Source organism: Rana temporaria, chromosome 5 (genome assembly GCF_905171775.1).
Source record: "Rana temporaria chromosome 5, aRanTem1.1, whole genome shotgun sequence".
NCBI classification, from domain to species: Eukaryota; Metazoa; Chordata; class Amphibia; order Anura; family Ranidae; genus Rana; species Rana temporaria.
Window position 1 is genome coordinate 328,528,057 of NC_053493.1, and position 23,801 is coordinate 328,551,857.

At 42.8% G+C, this 23,801-nt stretch overlaps 1 protein-coding gene across 1 annotated transcript in view; it reads left to right on the plus strand.

Annotated features, from left to right (window-relative positions):
* Nucleotides 1-23,801, plus strand: part of CLVS1 (clavesin 1) — a 162,777-nt gene that overhangs the window by 110,663 nt on the left and 28,313 nt on the right. Inside the window, exons 4-5 of the mRNA XM_040354259.1 lie at nt 17,881-17,991; nt 21,773-22,008. Of these exons, the coding sequence (XP_040210193.1) occupies nt 17,881-17,991; nt 21,773-22,008 (347 nt within the window). The remainder of the gene's footprint in view (nt 1-17,880; nt 17,992-21,772; nt 22,009-23,801) is intronic.

Here is a 23,801-nt window from a genome sequence, read left to right on the forward strand (position 1 = left end):
GATATCCAAAGGTATCACAGAGCAATTATCCTCCAGAGGGTACTCAACTGGCGCTTTCACACTGCCTCCAAGCTCTGGGTTTCCCTGGAGAGATAGAGGGCTGTCCGAATTTGCCTCCCCGCTGACAACTCAGACCTTACAAGTCTGGGATCGGCTTAACGCTCGACTGGCCCTGGCCCCCCCGTGTCCCCATTGGCCCCATTGGGTGGCTTCCTGTGGTTTCCACCAGGGGAACAGGCGGCTTTCTTTGGTCCGTGGGTTGACGATAGTAACGCTAGCTGTGGTAAACTCTTGCGAGACGGTAAGCTCTTGCCTCTAGAGACACTTAGAGAACGGCACGGGACCTTTCCAATGGACTTCTGGTGTTACCGACAATTACTCCATTTCTTTGCGACACACGGGGACTCAATTCGGGACACCTCCACACTTAAAAACTTTGAACGCCTCTTTATTGAAGAGGAACCGATCCCCCACATGATTTCCGAACTCTATCGCTTGCTCAGCTCTGCGACGTCTACACAGAAACCCATTTTTGTCAGGGCCTGGGAGAGGGACCTGGACTTGACTTTCACTCCTAGCCAACTGACGCAACTGTACCAATTTACCAGGTCCAGCTCTATTGACTCCAAGACCCAGGAAACCAATTATAAATTGTTGTCGCGTTGGTACCGGGTGCCAGCAGATTTAGCTAGGATCTACCCATCCACGTCGGACCGGTGCTGGAGAGGATGTGGCCACAGAGGTACACTCCTGCATATCTGGTGGGACTGTCCAGTGATCAGGCCTTTCTGGTTAGACATACAGTCCCAGATCAAGGCAATTCTAGACCTGGATGTCCCCCTCTCCCCGATCCACTTTCTGTTGCACATTCCTCCCCTGCCGGCGAGCCAGTACAGGCGCAGTCTACTGCCCCACCTTTTGAACGCAGCGAAGCGGCTACTTCCAATATACTGGAAGCGCCCGCAGGTTCCCAGCAGGGAGGAATGGATCCGCAAGGTTGGTGAGATACGGGAGGCGGAGGACTGGATCGCCACCTGCAGGAATACCCGGGAGCGGTTTTCCGGCACCTGGTCGGCCTGGGCGGCGTACACCTCGGACCCGGGATATGTCACTTCCAGTCTGGATGTGGCATTGTTGGAGTTAGCAGACCCCTCACTTAAGCAAAGACCTCGGACCCTGTAGTTAACTGCGGTGCCCTCGGCCGGATGGCTTGGACCTCATTGGGTGGCCCTTTCTCCCTTGGTTTGTTTTTTCAGCTGATGCGGAATGCAGGATGGACGGAGGCAAACGGTGCGGGGGGGGGAGCCGGACGCTTGACCTCAGGTATGTTCACTCTGATCCTAACCCCTCCCTACTTCTTCTTCTTCCTCTTCTTCTCTTTCTCTCTTCCCCTCTCGCTCTCTTTCACTTGTCTTCTCTGCTCTATTCCTTTCCGCTTTTCTCCTAGTGATCTAATGACATTGAGTGACCTGGTGGGTGATGTGTCGGGGGAGGGGTGAGCGTGGGAGGTCCCGGCTGGCTGTACGGACTCGATGTCCCATTGCCGGGGGGCAGCTTGACCCCCTTTGGGGTCGGGCACTTGTTTTGCCACCTCGGGATGGGCGCGTCGACCACGGTGGGGGTCGGTCGGATTTGTTGCGTGTGGGAAGGTATGTCGGAGGTCCATGGAGACCCCCCTTCCCTCGTGCGCGCCCGGCCGATCTACCTCTCATCTGGCATACTGTTTACTGTTTAGATGTCGTCCAGTGGACCAGCTGGTTTGGCCTCCGGTCCTTGCCCCTCCCTCGGCGGTTGCCCATTCTATCCACCGCTGTGAGACCTTAGATGTTCCACCCCCACGCTTGGATTTTTTTTCTCTATTTAGTTTTATTGGTTGTGTTTTATGCGTTGGGGTGGCCTCCACTTTTGCCTCGCTGCCCGGCCCCTGGGCCTTAGCGACATTATTTAGAATAATTGGGTCTCGATGTGCCTATACATTTCATTGTGTCTCAATGTCTAATTTGTCAATTTGTCAATTTGTTTTTTATGTTATGTTGGAAAATGAACGGCTTATTGTTTGCTGCAAAATGCTCCTGACAACATGTGTTGTGCTGTACTATAATGCCGTTCACAAATAAAGATTATACAAAAAAAAAAGGTATACAAAAAAATCATTCATGAACATATAAAAGATAAAGTATGTGCCAATAGCAGTTATCCAAAGTTATAATAAATAACTCCACAAAAAAGAAGTGTCAAAACCAAGTAAAAAAAATCTTAACAAAAAGAGCAGCATATACTGAGGTTGGGGGCAGCAAGATCACTTAGTTCCAGTCTGGAAAAAAGAAATGAAAAGTCAGCAGCTACAACTACTGTAGCTGCTGACTTTTAATAAAAGGACACTTATCTGTCCAGGGATCCCGCAATGTTGGCACCCCGGCCAATTCATCAATTGGCTTTGGGTGCAGGCACTGGCATTGTAAGTAATGGACACTGGCAGTGATTCATTTGAAATCTATCTGGCATTAACATAATGAGCATTGCAGTAATCTGGGTTTTTAAAAAGCCCACATACTGTATGGAGCTTGCACTGTATTAAATAAACATAATTTGATCCACAGTTGATGTAGTGTTAAATACTGAAGCTTTAACCTGTGACAAGTGAAGAAAACTCCATAGTAACCAGATTGAGCCTTTAATACTTGCATGTGTTAGCAAAGGGTAAGAACTGAACATGACAGCAAGATTATAGAGGTGTTCTTGGGGATAAATATCTTAGGGACAAGAGAGATCCAAGAGTGGGAGCCTGGGAGAATGTAGCTGTTTACCCAAGTAAAGGATCAGAGGGTTCTTCTTGATAATATCAATAATGTTACCATTTTCTTATTAAGGCCCTTATGGGCTGACACACACACACATAGGTCTTTTGACTAACTGGATTGCTATGTACAGTAAGCCTGCAGCGGCTTTCTGCAATTGTACCAGTGGTCTTGCCTCACGTATTTATTTGGGACTTGGAGGTGGTAGCCTTGCATTTGTGTGCTTTCTCTGGAATTGTAAGTATGCCTATGCTGTGTGGTATAAATATCTTATTAATTGACAGCTTTGTCCAAAAAAATATATATATTTTCATTTTCTTTCTTTATTTTCTAAAAATATTTTCCAAAAAATAGGTAATTTTGTGGGTATTTACACTCTCTTGTTGTTCCAGGGCTTCTAAAAATGTAATAGGCAGTCAGGATATTAAATGCATACTGTAGTTTATGCCCCTGGAAAGCATGTAAGTGCTCCTTGGATTTTGGGCTCCTCTATATGATTAGTCTGTGCAAAAGTCTCACAAATGTCTCACTAACTTACTAACTGACATATCAGCATGGATGTCGCACCACTTCCTTAAATTAAATCTCTCTAAAACTGAGCTATTGATATTCCCCAATTTCAACAATTCAGTCCCTCCCCTCACGCCAGGGTACTAGGTGTAATCCTAGACTCTGACATTTCAGCCTTAAGTCCAATCGTTGTCAAAAGTTTGTAGACATCACCTCCGTAACATCTCTAAAATTTGCCCCTTTTTAACAAATGAAACCACCAAGATCTTCATTCACTCCCTTGTTATATCTCACCTTGACTATTGCAACTCCCTTCTCATTGGCCTGCCTCTCCATAGACTATCCCCATAATGAATGCTGCTGCCAGACTTATCCACCTTACTAACCGCTCAGTGTCTGCCAACCCTCTCTTCCAATCCCTAGACTGGCTCCCAATCTCCCATCAAATTAAATTCAAAATACTAACCACAACATACAAATCTATTCACAACTGTACCCCGAGCTACATCACAAATCATGTCTCCAAATATCACCCAAACCGTCCTCTCCGCTCTTCTCAAGAACTCCTATTCTCAAGCTCTCTTGTGTCCTCCTCCCAGGATTTCTCGAGAGCCTCTCCCATCCTCTGGAACTCGCTATCTTAACCTGTCCCCTACTCTTGCTACCTTCAGGCGATCCCTGAAAACTCATCTACTCAAGGAGGCCTATCCTGTCTCCAACTAATCTTTTACCACTTCCATCAGCTCATTCCCCACAGTTACAACCTTTTTGTACCACCTGCTCTACCCTATTAGATTGTAAGCTCTTCTGAGCAGGACTCTCTTAATCTTCTTGTATTTTATTGTATTATAACTGTATTGTCTCCCTTTTATATTGTAAAGTGCTGCGTAAACTGTTGGCACTATATAAATCCTGTATAATAATAATAATGTAGTATACCCATACCCAGGAGGAGTCTTTTGTTTCGGGCGTATAATTGTAGGTATATCTATGCTGCGTGTGAGAAATCACTTGCTAAAATGGCAACTTAAAAGAATATATATATATATATATATATATATATATATTGAACAAAACCGTGTTCAACCACGGTTTTGCGGTCGTTTTTAAAACAGTATGGCATTAATGTTAATGGAAAACGCACATGTGTGCGGTTCCATAAGTTCCCGTCCGTTTCAGCCGCATACGGTTTTTCATATAAATCGTATGCGGCTGACGGACGGGAAAACCGTAGTGTGAACCCAGCCTAACAGCCACCTGTGAGGGACTAGCGGTGGGCACAATGGCAAATCGGCAGTGGCCACAGCTATCCGTGGCTGTATGTCCAGCCCATAGATGCCAACATTTCAAAAAAGTTTTTAGAGTCCACAAAGCCACTGTATTCAGAGCATGCACTTTAATTAGGGGCGGGACATTTGTTTAATCTGGGCATGGTGCTACAAGAAGCAAATCATAAAATATTAATTTAGTTGTTGCTGGCATATACAGTGCCTTGAAAAAGTATTCATACCCCTTGACATTTTCCACATTTTGTCACTTTACAACCAAAAACAAAATGTATTCGATTGGGATTTTATGTGATAGACCAACGCAAAGTGGCACATAATTGTGAAGTGCAAGGAAAATGAAAAATGGTTTTCCAAATTTTATTTAAAAATATGTGAAAAGTGTGGCGTGCATTTGTATTCGGCTCCCCTGAGTCAATACTTTGTAGAACCTCCTTTCGCTGCATTTACAGCTGCAATTTTTTTTTTAGGGATGTCTCTACCAGCTTTGCAGATCTAGAGAGTGACATTTTTGCCAATTCTTCATTTGCAAAAAAGGCTCAAGCTCTGTCAGATTGGATGGAGAGCGTCTGTGAGCAGCAGTTGTCTTGCCACAGATTCTCAATTAGATTTAGGTCTGGACTTTGACTGGGCAATTCTAACACATGAATATGCTTTGATCTAAACTAATACCTTTTCAAGGCACTGTATATAGCATCTACAATTTATGCAGTGCTTTACATACAGTTCTTAGTCCTCCTGGTAACTTTGTTACTGACAAAACATAGAAAATGCACTGAAGGAGCACATTTTTTACTGGCATCCTATTATAAACTAAGAACATTTATATATATTTAAGCAGTATAAACAATGCACACATTTGTGAGCGCATGCACATATTCTTTCACATTCCAGCGCACGCACTGACGAGCCTCCTCTTCAGGATGTTTGGGGAACAGGAATTTATCTGGGTCAAGAGAATTCTGGGAGAGACTATAAAAGTGCAGGGCAGACTAGGCCCAAGGCTCTATGCTTCCTGGATCCCCTCATGTGGACACCATCCCGTCACTGTGAGAGGGGGATTGCAGTCTACCACACGGGGTACCACATTCCAACTCGCATGAGAGGGGCCTGGCTCTGCTTGCTGTTCACCTGATGTCTATCCAGCACCACTCCGGTTGCCTGTCAACCTGTGTATTGAGCTTCACATCGGGAAATCGATACGGTGGATCCACTGCACGGGTGTCGCTACATTAGCTACTGTCCGGAAGTAGGGTGACCACGTGTCCCGGATTGTCCGGGACAGTCCCGCATTTTGCAGGTCTGTCCCGGGCACCTTCATTCCAGGACAATACAGTGTCCCGGAATGAAACTGACACAGCCACCCCCCAGGACAATCTGATGCCCCCAAAAAAAGCCGCCACATCACCGCTTTACTGACTGACAATACTTGTCCTGGCCGGGAATGCCTGGAGGACTGAAGGTGACCAAATGCCTTGATGCCAACCATCCTTTAATGTCAATGGACAGCCTAAGTCAACTGATCTGATATTGCTGATTGTCTGATATTGCAGATTGTGACTTAAGAAACACATGATTCCAGGCTATTGTCTGCTCAGAATAGGAAGATTAACAGACATGTTGGTAAATTCAGTCGGAAGATGATAACTGTTATCTGTCTGTGTGAGCAATCATTTTCCAACTGTATTAACAGTCCCCAGAGACATCAGGATCAATACTCACTACTTGTTGGTCCAAACTGGTTTTTAATCTTGTCACTTGGTGCTTAGGAAGTCATATTAACCTATTTGTGTCCAAACAGGATACTTGAATACAAGTACCTGTGTTATGAAACAACAGCTTAGACTGAGAACTAAAAATAGAGATGCATATACATTGACCAACAAATGGCCAGGAAAATAAATATGCCAACACATTAATGCAAAACCCAATTTACTTTTTAATGCAAACACTATGAAATTGCAAGTTAAAAATGATGCAAGCATACTTTCAAATCTGTTCCATATCCATATTTCATATTATCAATGTATTATCCATGCGCCATCTTGCCTCCGCACTATTGGGTGGCAGTGAAGGGGTGCTACCATCAGAGGAAAGTGATATAGTCATTACCACACAGGAAGTTCTATGTAGGAATTATTATTATTTTCCCTGAAATGGGGTGTGTAATATGGCAGTTCTATCCCAACTCATATATTCGCTCTCCTTTGTTCTGGTTTTAAAAACTGCAGCTGTCAACAAATGACTCAGACACCAGAATCAATACTCACTAGTTGTAGGGCTAAATTGGTTCTTAATCTTGTAATTTGGTGCTCAGGAAGTTGTATTAACACATTTCTGGCCAAGCAGCATCCTTGCATACAATTACAGAGGTGTGGTTTAAAAGAACGGCATAAACCAAGAACTGCAAATAGAGATATGTGTACATGTATAAAAAAGTAGGAAGATAGAGCACCAATACAGGAGACATGTAAAAACCTCAAGAACTGTTTGTGGTAATTAGATCATTACCTTATAAATGATAATGAGTGCTTTTATACACTAGAGTATGTGAAAATATCTCACACTGGGGGTAAAAGTCTGCTAAGCTGGTGGGGGGAATAGCTCAAAGGGTTCAGGAGCACATGCTGAATGTTCAACCTGCATTTAAAACTGCCTAATTTAAACAATTACCTGTCACATTCCATCTGCCATTCCATCATTCCACTATTCACTGCTTTGTTTTGTAATTCTGTTCCCTCACTGGCGTCATCACAGCTGACATTTGTGTATTTATGTGATGTTAGCAGAGCACTCTGTACTATGCCACAGCTGCTGAATTATTTAACTGAATTGACCTTTTATTAATTGCACCCACCATGCTGGGTGCTACCCATCTGGTATTATAGTGATTCTGATCAACCCAGTGAGAGAAAAGGTTTATGAATGGGGATGTGTATGGAGAGACATATTCCCACAAGAAGCTCAGAATGTCTAATTTACAACACTGATAAAGTATTGAAATTAAATATTTTACTGATGATTTTATGCATTTATAATTGTATACTACTCCAGGGAAAGTGACAGGTTTACTTGACCATCCTTCCCTATTGCTGATGCCCTGCTTGCATCCCCTGCTGTCCAATTTGCTTGCCAGAGTCAAATAAGGTACCTGATACTTCCAGGTATAGGGGAGCATATAACTATCCACCCATACTCCCACAATGCAATACTGGATGCCTGAGCAGGTATCAGCAAAAGGAAGGGTTACAAAATAAACCTGTTACTTTGATCAAATGTGAAAGTACAGGTACATTTTAAGGCTGAACTCTGGTCTTACCTTAAGCCTTGCACAATTGTTCTAACAGTGTGCATTTGAAAGTGCAGCAAGTCCGATACACGGATTTAAAAATTGCAGCAAAACGTGACTAAAAAATGCTGAAAGCTCAAAAAGAAACCCAAGCTTTTTTTTAAATATTTTAAATCTTTAATTTTCAAAGAAGGAAAGGGAAAAAAAACAAAGAAGATAAGAACATATATCCTCAAAACAGATCTAGGTAGTGTGAGGGGTTAGCTCGGTAGCGGGGTGTGTCACATGACCCTTGGTTGGGTTCACCACACACTGAATTTATACAGACTGGCAGTCGAAGACGGTTGAAAACAAAGTTTCTGGTTTTATTTTTCCATCTTGCTGGAAAACAATTGCAAGCATCCAAACAGCATAAACAAAATCAAACATAAAATAAATCCTAGCCACTCTGGGCGTCTACCTTCCACACAGGAACCTATCTATGAAGTCTAACACAGCCTACTGCTGGGTAGACAGTGCTGGTCATACAGCACAAAACAATAGTCTTTTGATTTTTATCACACAGAAAAATCAATGGTCTTCTCACCTCAACCGAAGACCTTCTGGCACTGCTCTCCTACTCACACAGCCTTAGGAGTGATGCAGCCAATTAGTGGTAATCCTCTGGACTTCTTATAGAGGCCTTTAATTGCCTCACTCTGAACAGCTGGAGTCTTCCAACGGCCCTTAGCCTTCCTGGCCACATTTGTAGCCGACGCCCAATAATGATTAGTGTATTGTCTAAACAAGGCAGAAATGTATGTCCCGTTTGTGACAACACCCACAGATTTACCTGACTTCCTGTCACAGTAGACAGAGCATATTTTTCAGAGAGCAAACAAACCTATACCTCAAAATGTCTGCTGGACTGTGGAGGGACGGAAGCGGCTGGTTTAGGCTCTCAGTGGCTCGCTAAGAGGCTGAGCCGGGTGCCAGTTCAGGCACGTGGGTGGATCTCGACCATATGCTTGCGATCCTACCCTAGCGTGGACTGGTTCGGTGATGTCAGCCGATAACAGGCTTTAGCCCGCTGTCTGCTGAAAACGAGTCGCAGGAGTGCAGAACAAACTGCACTCCTGTGATCCACAGGAGAAGTACAACCAAACAAGCTTTGGCTGTACTTCTTCTTTAAGTCTTAGTCTAAACACAGATCATAACCAGAGGATTAGTTGCACTCGTAGATCATATCTATAAATTAGTATCACTAAAGGTACAGTGTTGATAGTGGGGTATAAAAGTCCAGCATACTAAGGAATGAAAATAGCAGTTTGGAGAGTGCTTTAGGGCTTGGGGTCAAGTGTATCATTCTAGATTTGCAGTTCTAGGATCCTTAAAGCCATAGGGCTAGATTCAGCAAGAATTTACGCCGGCGTATCTATAGATACGCCGCGTAAATTCAAAGCTGCGCCGGCGTATCTTCTTTCTGTATTCAGAAAGCAAGATACGCCGAAATTAGGCTAAGATCCGACTGGCGTAAGTCTCTTACGCCGTCGTATCTTAGGGTGCATATTTACGCTGGCCGCTAGGTGGCGCTTCCGTCGTTTTTGGCGTAGAATATGCAAATGACCTAGATACGCCGATTCACAAACGTACGTGCGCCCGGCGGAATTTTTTACGTCGTTTGCGTAAGGCTTTTTCCGGCGTAACGTTGCTCCTTCTTCTATGAGGCGTACGCAATGTTAAGTATGTACGTCGTTCCCGCGTCGAATTTACGTTCATGTCGAAAGCAATGACGATTTGCGGCGGAATTTAGAGCATGCACACTGGGATTTCGAGCATGCGCCGTTCGTAAAAAACTTAAAATACGCGGGGTCAACAATAATTTAAATAAAACACGCCCACATCATCCCCATTTAAATTACGCCGTAACTTAGGGCGCAGGTTCTTTATGGATTCGGAACTTGCGCCCTAATTTACGCCCACACTAAATTACGCAGGGCTATCTGAATCTAGCTCACAGTTCCCAGTCCATGTAAAAAATGTTGTTAGAGAGTTTGGCTTTGGAAAATAAGTATTCCATTTTAAGATGGTTGTTTATGATCGGTACTTGCGCCCTAATTTACGCCCGCACTAAATTACGCAGGGCTATCTGAATCTAGCTCACAGTTCCCAGTCCATGTAAAAAATGTTGTTAGAGTTTAGCTTTGGAAAATAAGTATTCCATTTTAAGATGGTCGTTTATGATCATGGTCCGGTTCGGGAGGGACAGAGAGTGCAGAGATTTCCATTTTGCCATGTTTGTCACATGTAAGGCAGTCAATTGAAATAAATATGCTGCACTATGCGCAAAGTGCAACAACGCGCGCAGAACGTGCATATGCGTGGTGCACTACATACCGTGAATAGGGGCTAATATTTGCACATCGATTTTTGCATTTGGAGGAATCCCAAGAGCCTGCCCACTGCTTGTATTAGGGCTGAGGACTCTTTTTTTTTTTTAAAGTGTATTTTGTGCGTGTACTCGAGAGAGGAGCCAGACTGCAGGAGTTGGGAGTAGGCAGGCCTCCCCCAGAGGCAATCTGCCACCTTTCTCCCTGCCCCAGGTGGCAATGGTGGGTGTGTGAGGGGGTCCTCCCACACAGCCCGCCCTACCTGCTCCGCTTTGAAGCAGAGGGACTCCCTATAAGGGAGTGAGAGGATCTAGCCCGCTCAACCAGCCCCGTTAGTCCTTTGCCTCTCTTTTTAGAGACCGCGTGGTCAAAGTGCGTGCATGTTAACCCAATTTCGAGTGCGTGTAAGTGTGGTGGTTTTTGTGGGAGGGGGGTGAGCGTACTAAGCGCAGGCTTACCTCGCATAGCACACCCACCGGGAGCCGGGCTGAGACTACCAAACTCAATTCACATGTAGCTGAGACCGGGATCCGAACCCCTAGCTGCAGAGGTGAATGGCTTGTCAGCGCAGTGCCAATCGCGTTGAGCCACCGCAGCTCCCTAGGGCTGAGGACTCTTGATGGAGTACTGAGGCAGGGTGCTGTAATGTTTTCAAGTAACTATGTACAGCACCCTGCCAGACCCTCCCAGCATCCATGAGCTGCCTGCACAGAGAAGCACAGCGACCCAGCAAGCACAGAGACCTAGTAATGACATCACTGAAATAATGTATGTAACAGGTTTTCATTTTTTTGTCAGTACTCAAGAGCCTCCAGCCATGATACAAGCAGTGGGCTGGCTCTTGGAGGAGTTGGAGGAGTTAAAGTGTAAGTAAACCCACCTATCATTTTCAGGCAAGGAAGCTGCCATCTTGGCCTATGTTTAATCTTCAACTGCCAAATTTCCATTGTTTTTGTAAATGGACTTTACACCTGCAGTCTGTTGTTTTTATGATGTGCCTGTTCTTTCTGGACAATTGGCGACCTTGATCCAACACTGCAATAGAAATATAATAGCTTAGTGTAACTGAATAGACTAATTACCTCAGTGGCTTTATGCACTCATGTCTAAATATCTGACTAAAGCACAGGCTTTTCAGAAGCAAATAATATGTTAATATTTAATTATCTCTTACTTCTGCTTAGCATCTCTGTTTATTCAGTGGAAATTAATGTCCACAGTTCATTATATGCAGGCATTCATTGTGCTCTAAACAGATACGTTCAGTTGGTTTTACCAAAGTCTCGAGGGATTATGTGGGTGAGAAAAATCAGCATTTGAGGAGCCATTGGGATGTCTGCGCCATTGTATGCACATTCTTTAGATCATAATGAAGCCTTAAAATTTGTGACTTAATAAGAATTTTACATTTTTTTTTGTTAACAATGGCAGATAAAGGAACTGAGATGTTTTGTTTTTCTGGAAAAATGTATTTAGTGCTGTATTAAATGGAATGAGAATCCTAATGAGATGAGAATCCTAAAATGGAATCTGCTATTTTTGGACTCCTGGGTTGTGTGCTAGGTTTTGTTCAAAATTCAAATGTCCATACAGTTTATTGCCTGGTTTCTCTGGTTTCCCAATGCTAGTCACCATGACAGAATGACCGTCCTTCTCCTTTTGCAGTCATGCTTGGGACCATCCTTAGCAGAGCTTACCTTGAAGGAATCCAAATCGTGCAGGTTCAAGAATTCAACCCGGGATCGTTCGTGCAGGATAAGAAGGTGGCAACAGCTGCAACAGCATCTGGATACCCACAATCTACTCGATCCATTTCTTTTTTTTTTCATTCAAATTTAAGTTTATTTTCAATATTAGAAGAACATACAAATAAATTTAAATAGCAGGATATATGGCAATAGCATACAGAAATACGAACAATTAAACGTAGTTCATATCAAACGTTCCCTGCTAACTAACTGCTTCTTACATCTAGCTATTCCATATGTTTATTACCATGTGGTAAAAATAAGGCAGTTTACAGAAGCATGAAGAATAAAGTAATCTAAAATAATAATTTATATTTAAAGAAGAAAAAGAATATCTGTATATATTAATGGATTCCTAGTTCCATAAATACCACCCAATATATTAAAAATAAAAAATAAAATGTGTATACCAGTCTGAATTATAGAAATTAATTAAAGGATAAAATATCCGGAATACTTCAACCCCTCCGACACCCCCAACGGGAACAAACTGTAGTGGTACAACAGCTGCAACAGCATCTAGATACCCACAATCTACTCGATCCATTTCAATCAGGTTTCCGGACACGGGACAGAAACGGCCTTACTCAAAATATGGGACGATGCCCTCGAGGCCGCAGACGAGGGAGAATCCTGTCTCCTGGTTCTGCTGGACCTAAGCGCAGCCTTTGACACAGTAGACCACAAACTGTTACTGATGCGACTGGCCGAGGTAGCCAGAATCGCAGAAGGTGATTTACCATGGTTTTCCTCCTTTCTTGAAAACCGATCACAAACAGTGAAACTGGGATCTTTCACGTCGGAAAAACGCACGGTGCCATGTGGAGTCCCCCAAGGATCCCCCCTGTCACCGGTGCTGTTCAACATCTATCTTCGCCCTCTCTTTGATATTATCAGTAGCCAAGAACTACTTTATCACTCTTATGCAGACGATACGCAATTGTATTTTCGCATCTGCAACAAAAAGGATCATCATCTCAGTTTAGAGAAATGTCTCTCTTCGATAGAAAACTGGATGACTGATGCCGCGTACACACCATCACTTTATGTGATGAAAAAAAACGACACTTTCTGTGAAGTAAAAAATGACGTTTTTGAAACTTCAATTTTCAAAGACGAAGTTGCCTACACACCATCGTTTTTCTCACAATGTTCTAGCAAAGCGAGGTTACGTTCCACCACGTTTTCCATTGAAGCTCGCTTCATAAGTAGCTTCTGGGCATGCGTGGATGAAAAAACGTCTTAGAAAACGACGTTTTTGCTACACACGGTCAATTTCTGTGAAGTAAAAAGTGCACTTTTGAAAAACGACACATAAAATTGAAGCATGCTTCAATTTTTTTTGGTCGTTTTTTACAAGACATAAAACGACGTTTTCCCCCACACACGGTCAATTAAAATGACGTTTTTAAAAACGTCATTTTTTTTCATCACATAAAGTGATGGTGTGTACGCAGCATAAGAGTTATCTTAAACTCAACAGTTCCAAAACAGAACTTCTTATGTTTCACGCCAGCCGAAAGAGTCAACTGGCAACAACCTGGACACCGCCGCCCATTCTGGGCCAAAGCATCACCCCTAGCTCCAAAGTCAAAAGTCTAGGAGTCATTTTGGACACCTTCATGACAATGGACGCACAAATAGGGTCAGTAGTCAGCGGATCGCACCATTTGTTGCGCCTACTACGCAGACTTATTCCATTTATCCGCAAAGAAGACGTAGCAGTCGTGGTGGGAACAATCGTGAATTCCAGACTGGACTATGCAAATGCCCTTTACCTCGGGCTCCCAAAGTACCAAATCGCTCGTCTGCAAGTCGTACAGAATACGGCCGCCAGACTGGTGACTGGGAAAAGGACATGGGAATCAATCTCACCTTCGCTGAGAACCCTGCATTGGTTGCCAGTAAAAGACAGAATTGTATTTAAAGCACTCTGCCTGACACATAAGTGCATCCATGGGAAGGCGCCGCAATATCTTTGCGACAAGATAGAACCTCACAATTCTAATCGCGTTCTGCGATCCACTGACCAAAATCTGGTCAAGGTTCCAAAAACCAAATACAAGTCCAAAGGAGAAAGAAGGTTTGCTTTTCAAGGTCCGAGACTATGGAACGCTTTACCAACCAGCGTTCGGTTGGAGGAAAACCACCTGACTTTCAGAAGACGGATTAAAACTCTGCTCTTTTGATGTCATGAGACATGAAACATCATGCGCCCAGAGGCGATTCAGTTCGCATGTGCCGCGCTATATAAGTTTTTCATTCATCCACTCTGAAGTCCTCAGCAGGATTAACCAAGCAATATAATATAGTATAGCCCTTTCATACCATCCCCAGAACTGAGGATATCATCATGCCAGGGGACTGCATATTCAATGAACATTTGCCATGGGTATACCAGCTGGCATGCCTGGGGTGGTGGTTGTCCCTATTTTTTTTATTAAGCAAAAAAAAGTAAATTTGGTTTAGAAGTGCTGAAAGTTTTGTTAAACAGAGGTTTGGCACTTTATTTCTCTGGTGCCCAACCTGTGGTCCGCAATTTATGGGAAACCCTTGGGGCCCCTGCAGACAATAATCTATGTGTTATTATTGACCTTTTATAGCAGTAATTTCCTGTAGTTTCATACTTTTTCAGTACCTGATGAAGTATTCATACCCCTTGAAATTTTCCAAATTTTGTCATGTTACAACCAAAAAAGTAAATGTATTTTATGTGATAGACCAACGCAAAGTTGCACATCATTGTGAAGTGGAAGGAAAATTAAAAATGGCAAATAAATATGAAAAATGGTTTTCCAAATTTTATTTAAAAATATGTGAAAAGTGTGGCATGCACGTGTATTCAGCCCCCCTGAGTCAATACTTTGTAGACCCACCTTTCGCTGCAATTACAGCTGCAAGTCTTTTTGGGTATGTCTCTACCAGCTTTGCACATCTAGAGAGTGACATTTTTGCTCATTCTTCTTAGCAAAATAGCTTAAAGTGGAGTTCCACCCATAAATATAACATTACATCAGTAGTTTTAAAAAAAATGTCATTAGTCCTTTACGAATTTTTTTTTTTTTTTAGATGCCTTCAAAGTGTTGTTGCTAGGCAGAATAGTTAATCTTCCCACTTCCTGCACCTAGGTGCTTAATGCTTCCTAACCTACACCGCACAGACTCCTGGGAATGTAGTGGGTGTAACTTTCCAGGAGTCTGTGCACTCCCCAGTCTCAAAGAATCATGTGACTTGGACAGCACAGGTGCTGAAACCTGATCTGACACTGCTTGTGCAGCACTGAGCATGTGCAAGGCTGAAATCCAGGAAGTCATACAGTCTGGCTTCATGATGCCCACACTTAAGATGGCCCCAGTCAATTTCTATTTTATAAAGTGTCTAAATGCTGTAACAACCTAACAAAACGGACCTTAGTTTACAGACTAACTTTACTAGAATACATTAAGCTTGTGTATTACAGGGGTATTTATATTTAAAAAGTGAAATTGTGGCCGGAACTCCGCTTTAACTCTGTCAGATAATGGAGAGTGTGAACAGCAATTTTCAAGTCTTGCCACAGATTCTCAATTGGATTTAGGTCTGGACTTTGACTGGGCCATTCTAACACATGGATATGCTTTGATCTAAACCATTCTATTGTAGCTCTGGCTGTATGTTTCCGGTCGTTGTTCTGTTGGAGGTGAACCTCCATCCCAGTCTCAAGTCTTTTGCAGACTCTAGCAGGTTTTCTTCTAAAATTGCCTTGTATTTGGCTCCATCCATCTTCCCATCAACTCTGACCAGCTTCCCTGTCCCTGCTGAAGAAAAGCATCCCCACAACATGATGCTGCCACCGCCATGTTTACCGGTGGGGATGGTCTATTCAGGGTGAGGTGCAGTGTTAGTTTTTGGCCTCACATAGCATTTTGCTTTCAGGCCAAAAAGTTAAATTTTGGTCTTTTCTGACCAGAGAACCTTCTTCCACATGTTTGCTGTGTCTCAACATGGCTTCTCGCAAACTGCAAACAGGACTTCTTATGGCTTTCTTTCAACAATGGCTTTCTTCTTGCCACTATTCCATAAAGGCCAGATTTGTGGAGTAGATGACCAATAGTTGTCCTGTGGACAGATTCTCCACACCTGAGGTGTGGATCTCTGCAGTTACCATGGACATCTTCGCTGCTTCTCTCATTAGTGCTCTCCTTGCCCGGCTTGTCAGTTTCGGTGGACGGCCATGTCTTGGTAGGTTTTTCAGTTTATGGCTTGAACAGTGCTCTGTGTGATGTTCAAACCTAACCCTGCTTTAAAGTTTTCCATAACTTTATCCCTGACCTGTCTGGTGTGTTCCTTGGTCTTCATGATGCTGTTCGTTCACTAAGGTTCTCTAACCTCTGAGGGCATCACAGAACAGCTGTATTTATACTGAGAGTACATTATACACTGGTGGACTCTATTTACTAATTAGGTGACTTCTGAAGGCAATCGGTTCCACTAAATTTTAGTTAGGAGTATCAGATTATAGGGGACTGAATACAAATGCACGCCACACTTTTCAGATATTTATTTGTAAAAAAAAAAAAATGAAAACTATTTATCATTTTCTTTCCACTTCACAATTATGTGCCACTTTGTGTTGGTCTATAACATAAAAACCCAATGAAATACATTTATGTTTTTTGGTTGTTAAAAGAATGGAAAATTTCAAGGGCTATGAATACTTTTTCAATGCACTGTAATATGTCTCCATTCTATGACTGTCCCCTAAAGTATATCCCCAGTATCCAACAACTCCTATAGCATACTCACAGACTCTGAAGTCTCCTGTAACATGTCCCCAGTCTCTGACCATTTCTTGTGACATGTCTCCAGTCTCTATCCTTCTCTAGTATTATATTCACACTCTACAACCATCTCTGTTTTTTCTATGTCGGTGGTCTCTGACCATCTCCTTTACCATGTCGTGAGTCTCTGACCATCTCTTGTATCATGTCTGCAGTCTCTGACCAACCCTTCTATCATGTCTGTAGTCTCTGACCTTCCCTTGTAGTATCATGTCTGTAGTCTCTGAACATCTCTTGTATATTGCCCGCAGTCTATGACCAACCCTTGTATCATGTCTGTAGCCTCTGTGCATCTCTTGTCTGCTGTTTGAAGGCTCTGACCCTCTCCTGTATTAGGTTCACAGCCTTTGACCATCTTGTGTATCATGTCAATAGTCTTTAACTTTATCCTGTTGTGTATCTGCTGTCTCTGATAATGAATATTCACGGTATTGTATGTGCAGCCCTTTGATCGTGGGCTATACTTGAGGCCCCCCCATATTAAGAAAATTGACCAACACTGCTCTATAGGCAATAATATTTTCATTATGCAGTGATTTCACATCTGTTGAATTTTTGTTTCAAATGTGTGCAGTGAATGTCAGGTGAATGTGCAAAGAAGGTAGCATTCACCCTTTTATCACCAAAATGGATGTTACAGTAAGTACTTTTATTCATGCAAGAAAAGGTAAATAATTCTCAGGGAATGTTGGGCAAATGTACATAGAAATGTGCTATATGAATAGGGTGAATGTTATCGAGTGAATTTTGAGTAAACATTGAACAAATATATGATGAATGCCCTAGAATCCTTATAAAATGTACCTTGATGATTTTGACGTCAAGATGAATGCAGTTATACAATGTGAAATAAAATAAGAATTCATATACAGAATACAATCATTACAGGTGCTAACCACAACACACAATTCAATATTTTTGTCTAATTTAGCGGTTGCAATTGCCATTCAACTGGGTGGTACAATTGTGTTATTGTCATGTCACATGTATAATGGATTGCCTTTGGCACAGAGGTATTATGTCCAGTAATGAGCTCCTGTATTTCTCTTTTTTTTTCTAGGACAGTTTTCCAGCCCGTTTCGGAGGTGTTCATTTTGTCAATCAGCCTTGGTACATCCATGCTTTGTATACAATAATTAAGCCGTTCCTTAAAGACAAGACCCGGAAAAGGGTAAGGCTCATGAACATATGTAAGACTGGCTTTCCTCGGATGCCTCTAAATCCCCACAGACTCTAGTTAACCTGATTTTCCTGGTGACCTCTGAGATGAAGTCACATGACATGCTGTGGTCACAGCTGTAGACTGCAGATTGTCTGCTTCTGATCAATAAAGCTGTGACAATGGATTATTTTCAGTGGGAGTCACTGTGCTACGGGTATCTTTGATCTTCAGAGAGAACAGGAACGAACCAGTTGGAATCTCATTTCTTATATGATAAAGGGAAAATATATTAAAACTCCTGACAGAGCCAGGAATCTGTAATTACATGCAATGGAAGGAAGGCTCGGCTGCTGTGAATAATCGTGTATATCTGTTTACAGCACAAGGTGTTCCATTTTATAATTTCATTATCTTCCACTACCTGGATCTATTGAGCCCAAAGCTTTTCTTTTCAATGTGCCAACGCTCAAAATTCACATTCTTTGCTTATCAAGAGAATGGAACATTTTTTCTCTTTTACATCATTTTATTGTTCTCATAGTTTCAACTCCATTGCTTGATACGTTAACTGTTTGACGCCAATATAAAATTAGATGCTAGTAGCAATTAAAGATGCTAGTGAATATATATAGAAATAATAATACATCTATATAGCATTGGTAATAAATTATAAAAAAAAGTGGTACTGGTACATTTTGGGGTTGTTTCAGACAGGTGGTAAATCTACCTCTGAAAAGCAATCTGGTGTCAGCAGTAGCTGACTGACAAATGTTCAGGGTTTTCGGGTAATGTGGTCTGCAGCTAGGGTTGCCACCTCATCCCTTTAAAACAGAACACATATGAATTACACAGGTTCTGTGGCTGATTAAGGTGGTAATTGAACTCAAGTGGAGCCTTATCTAAATTAAATTAGCCTCAGAACCTGTGTAATTCATATGTGTTCTGTTTTAAAGGGATGAGGTGGCAACCCTATCTGCAGCCCCCATTCAATGTCCTGTATATCGCTTCTTGGGGACTACATGTCCCATGATCCATTGCGGCAGCATGCACAAGTCCTCTCCCAACAGGCTCACTGCTGCTGTCAGGACAGAGGGGGGTGAGTGGGAGATTTCACATATAGCCTGCTCCAGCAGTACAATGATGATATGGGGAGAAAAAGAGAGATGGCAAAAAGTGAAAAGCCTGCTCCTTCAGCTGGTAGACAGCACCCAGCTACATAGGTTTTGTGTGTCCCTGTAACTGGACAGTGAAAGGAGAAGCAACACACTGTTGAGCGCATCTCTGTGTCACTTTGCTTTGTCCTAGAATCCAGTGGTGTCTTCACCCCAGCGGATTTTTCAATCAGCTCTCGGGTGCTTCTGCCGCCATTTCTTGTAAGAGAAACCGGTAGTGAAGCCTTGCGACTTCACAGCCAGCTCCCTACTGAGCATGCACAAAGCGTGCTGCTCTTTGTGAATGGCCCGGTGGCAGGGGAAGAATGAGGGGAACTGAACTTCCAGGTGACTTCGCCTAAGTGGGAGCGGGTACCTCTCAAAACCAGGTACCTGCTCCCGCCCTGAAAAAGATGCCAAATGTGGCAGCGGAAGGGTGCAAACAAGCAGAGCTTCCCTTTTTAAGTATCCATTAATGAATACAGAGCTGCAATCATTTGTGTATTTTATATCTGCCTGAAGTTCAGCCTTAAATTGCAGAAATGTGTTGCAAATCAGCACATCTGAAAAGTAAAATAGTACAAAGAGAATACAATTGAGCTACTAAAATGCATTAGGGTTACAAGTGTTGAAAAGTCCCACATGCCTCTTTTTTTTCCTCTATTGGTGCATATTTTCTATTTATTTGAGTGATGTCCTTCAAAGTTAACACACTTGTTTTCTAGTGCATCTTAAAGCGGTGTTTCACCCTAAAAAACAATTTTATAGCATCTCATTGAGCATAGTAGCGTGAGCTACAGTATGCCTTTATATATTTTTTTTTTGCGCCGTACTCACTGTGTAATCTCGTAGTAAAATTTCAGACTCCCCGCGGGGAATGGGCGTTCCTATTCAGAGGGCTCGTGATTGACGGCCGGCTATTGCACGTCACGCTTCACGGAAATACCCGGAGTAGGTCTCGGCTCTTCCCGGTGCTATACGGCGCCTGCGCACAGACATCGGAGCTGACTGCGCAGGCGCCGTGAAGAGCAAACACCTATTTCGGCTATTTCCGTGAAGCGTGACGCGCCATAGCCGGCCGTCAATCACGAGCCCTCTAAATAGGAACGCCCATTCCCCGGAAACTTTCGTAGGCGTTTACACAGTGAGTATGGCGCCAAAAAAATATATAAAGGCATACTGTAGCTCACGCTACTATGCTGAATGAGGTACTAGAAAAAAAAAATATGTTTTTAGGGAGAACCCCCGCTTTAAGTGCAAACAGTAATTAAGAGTAACCAATCAAAAATTACTTATGAGCACCAAAATCAAGCTGATAAAGGATGGCTTTAAAGGGTTAAAGTGTAACTAAAGCCATGAAGTTAAAAATTGCTAGGAGGTAGCATTTTTTGGGCAGAGGTGAAATGCAAAGTCTCTTTTGTAAAAAAGTTTTTCCGAGATCTTTAGCAATTTTTTATTTTGTGCACACATGGTGCAGTGTGGTGTACGGCTGTACGCTCTCATCACATTCATGCAATCTGTAAGGTCACGGGATGCTGCTAAACGTACGTTCAGAGGCATTTGGACGCTTTTTTTACTTGCTCCTGAACTCATTCAATGTTATCCTATGTGACCATGTACACTGTCTCGTTTATTGCCGCTTTTAGGCAGTTGCGTTTAACAGCGTTTCTTTGAAAGCAAAAAAATGGGTTCAAACGCAGAAGATTTCCACGTATCAGACGCCAGACGCGACTAAACACGGTAACCCGCGTTTAGCAGCGTTTCATTTATAGGCGTTTTTCATTTTTGCCCATTTTAAAAAAATATATGTGTATATTTTTTTAGAAATGCTTCTAAATGCAAACGCGGCATGCGGACGTTTTAAACGTGGGTTACTATCTGTCAAGTTTAATAATTTAGGAGCCTAAAGCCTCGTACACACGATCAGTCCATCCGATGAGAACGGTCTGAAGGACTGTTCTCATCGGTTAACCGATGGCGCTGACTGATGGTCCGTCGCGCCCACAGACCATCGGTTAAAAACCCGATCGTGTCAGAACGCGGTGACGTAAAACACAACGACGTGCTGAAAAAAACGTAGTTTAATGCTTCCAAGCATGCCTCGACTTGATTCTGAGCATGCGTGGATTTTTAACCGATGGTTGTGCCTACTAACGATCGGTTTTGACCTATTAAAATTAAAATTAAAATTTAAAGCAAGTTGGCTTTTTTTTAACCGATGGTTAAATAACCTATGGGGCCCACACACGATCGGTTTTGACCGATGAAAACGGTCTATCAGTGTGTACGAGGCCTAAGATGCTGATAATGGAAGTGTTGGGACAATGTAAATACAACATGAATGAGTAGGAGGTAAATCACCCTATAGCTAACTCTGAAGACAACCAGCAGAACAGTAAGCTGTAAGTGAAGGAACAAAGGGGAGCATATACATCACATCGCTGGAGGAAGTCACTCCAAAGGGTAGGTGTGCTGTACCGTACAAGTATGCCGAGCCTTATGGCAAGAGTCGACCCACCCTGCATACAGTAAACATCCACTTTCGTAAAAAAAAGAAAAACTCACCTACTATGTCACTATTAAATGTTCATGAATATCATACACTATCCATAATTCATTGTTTTTTTTATTTCTGACAGATTTTTCTTCATGGGAACAATTTGAACAGTCTGCACCAACTAATCCACCCAGAATGTTTGCCATCTGAATTTGGCGGAACCCTTCCACCTTATGACATGGGCACCTGGGCTAGGACATTGCTTGGTTCTGATTACAATGATGACAATGAGTACACTCACACATCGTACAACGCTATGCACGTGAAGTATGCACCTACCAATATACAAACAGAGTGTTCTCCGAAATACATGAAAAGGTAATCATTTCTTATCTAGCTATTGAGTAACCACTCTGCTAAAATGGACTCTTAAGCTGGTCAAATGTTTGTACAAAAAATCTCATCAGTAATTCCGATAATGCCATCAGAGACGTGATGAGTGGTGTTCAAAAGTACTCCTAAATTCTGTTTGCATTTATCATTCAATTTTGAAATTAATGGAACTTACAGAATAAAAAACATATTTGCTGTTTTAATTTTATTTGCTTGAGAAAATGTTTCCATTCTGCTTTTTCCATCCCTATTGTTAAACATGATCATTGATTTGACCCCAATAACTATTATAAAAATCAAAAAAACTTTCCAAAAACAAACATATTCTAATTAAATTATATTGGTGTATGGCCAGCTCAATTCTCCAAAGCTATTTTTACATTATTGTTTTTGCTAATGGTTTTGAAATTACAGTATTTGTCTCATGTGTTTATACTTAAAGTGTTTGTTAACCCACAGAAAAATAGACATACTGGATCCTAAAAGCAGATTAAACAGCACAGTGCTTGTGCTGTGTAATCTGTCCCCCTCTAAACTGTAAAAAAAACTCCCTGAACCTGCCACTTACTGTATCACCTCTCTGTACTGACCACAATAATCAGGGCTCCTAAGCCCTGACCATCGTGGTCACAGTACGTCCCTCTGTCATACGCAGACCTGCTCTGCTCTCATTTCTCCCCCTCATTCCCTTCTCACCCCGCCGCTATTGGTACATATCCTAAAAAATATTGAATGGTCAATGGACAATATATTAAGGCAGAGCACACTGTATATATCTTTTTTAAAATAGGGCATTCAGGCCAGTCATGTGATTTGTGCCTGCTGTACAGCTCTGATACAAGGCATCTGCAGGAGAGGCTGAGTGGCTACGTGATCTCCCCCGACTGACATCAGAGGGAGATAATGGCCCCTCCTGCAGAAGCCATCCATCGGAGCTGAAAAGCAGCCGCGGGTCATGTGGCCCTGAAAACAGCTCCAAATAGCTATTTACAACACTCTTTTTGGAAAAGATATATACATCGTGCTTTGTCTTAATATATTGGAGGGGCTGCCAGTGACTACTAAGTGTGCATTAACAAACACTTTAATGAGGAACTACCGTCGTTTAAAAAAAAAATAAAGTCAGTAGCTGCTGAATTTTAATAAACAAACACTCACTAGTCGAGGGATCCAGCTCTGTAATCACCCTGGCTGGTTCTCCGCCATTCTTTGGGTCCCTGGCGCCACCATCTTGGATGTGGGAAGCCAGCTGTGACTTCCTGTGTCCTCACAGTCAGCTTCCCACTGCTTATATGCAAGTTTTGCAATGCTTTGTGAATGGACCAGCAGCTTCCTGGGACCTGTGACCTGTGTGTGGGGGGGGGGGGGGGGTCAATGATGAACTTCCACTGAGATCTCCTAGATGATCTCAGTGGAAGTAGGAGCAGCCACCTGTCAAAAAGTTTCCAAAAATTAAGATGAGATGAGAGGGGAGGAGGAAAGGTGGAATTTCCCTTTTAAGGTAAAGTTCCGCTACCTTATAAATAGGCATGAGTCATTCCAGCAGGGGGCATATGGAGTGGAAGATGGAGATGGAGTGATGAGTAGTCTGTCAGTAGCCCTTGACAGTGCCCCATAGTCTGGGGGGGGGGGCGTGACCTTGGGCCAGGGCTAGGGTACTGGAAGGATCCTGCCAAAAACACATGGAGGAAGCCCTTCCTGGAGGCATGGGAGCAAGGACAGAGTACAGCAGGAGTAGGTCAGCACTACTTGAGTCAGCCGGGTGGGCTGGTGAGTGT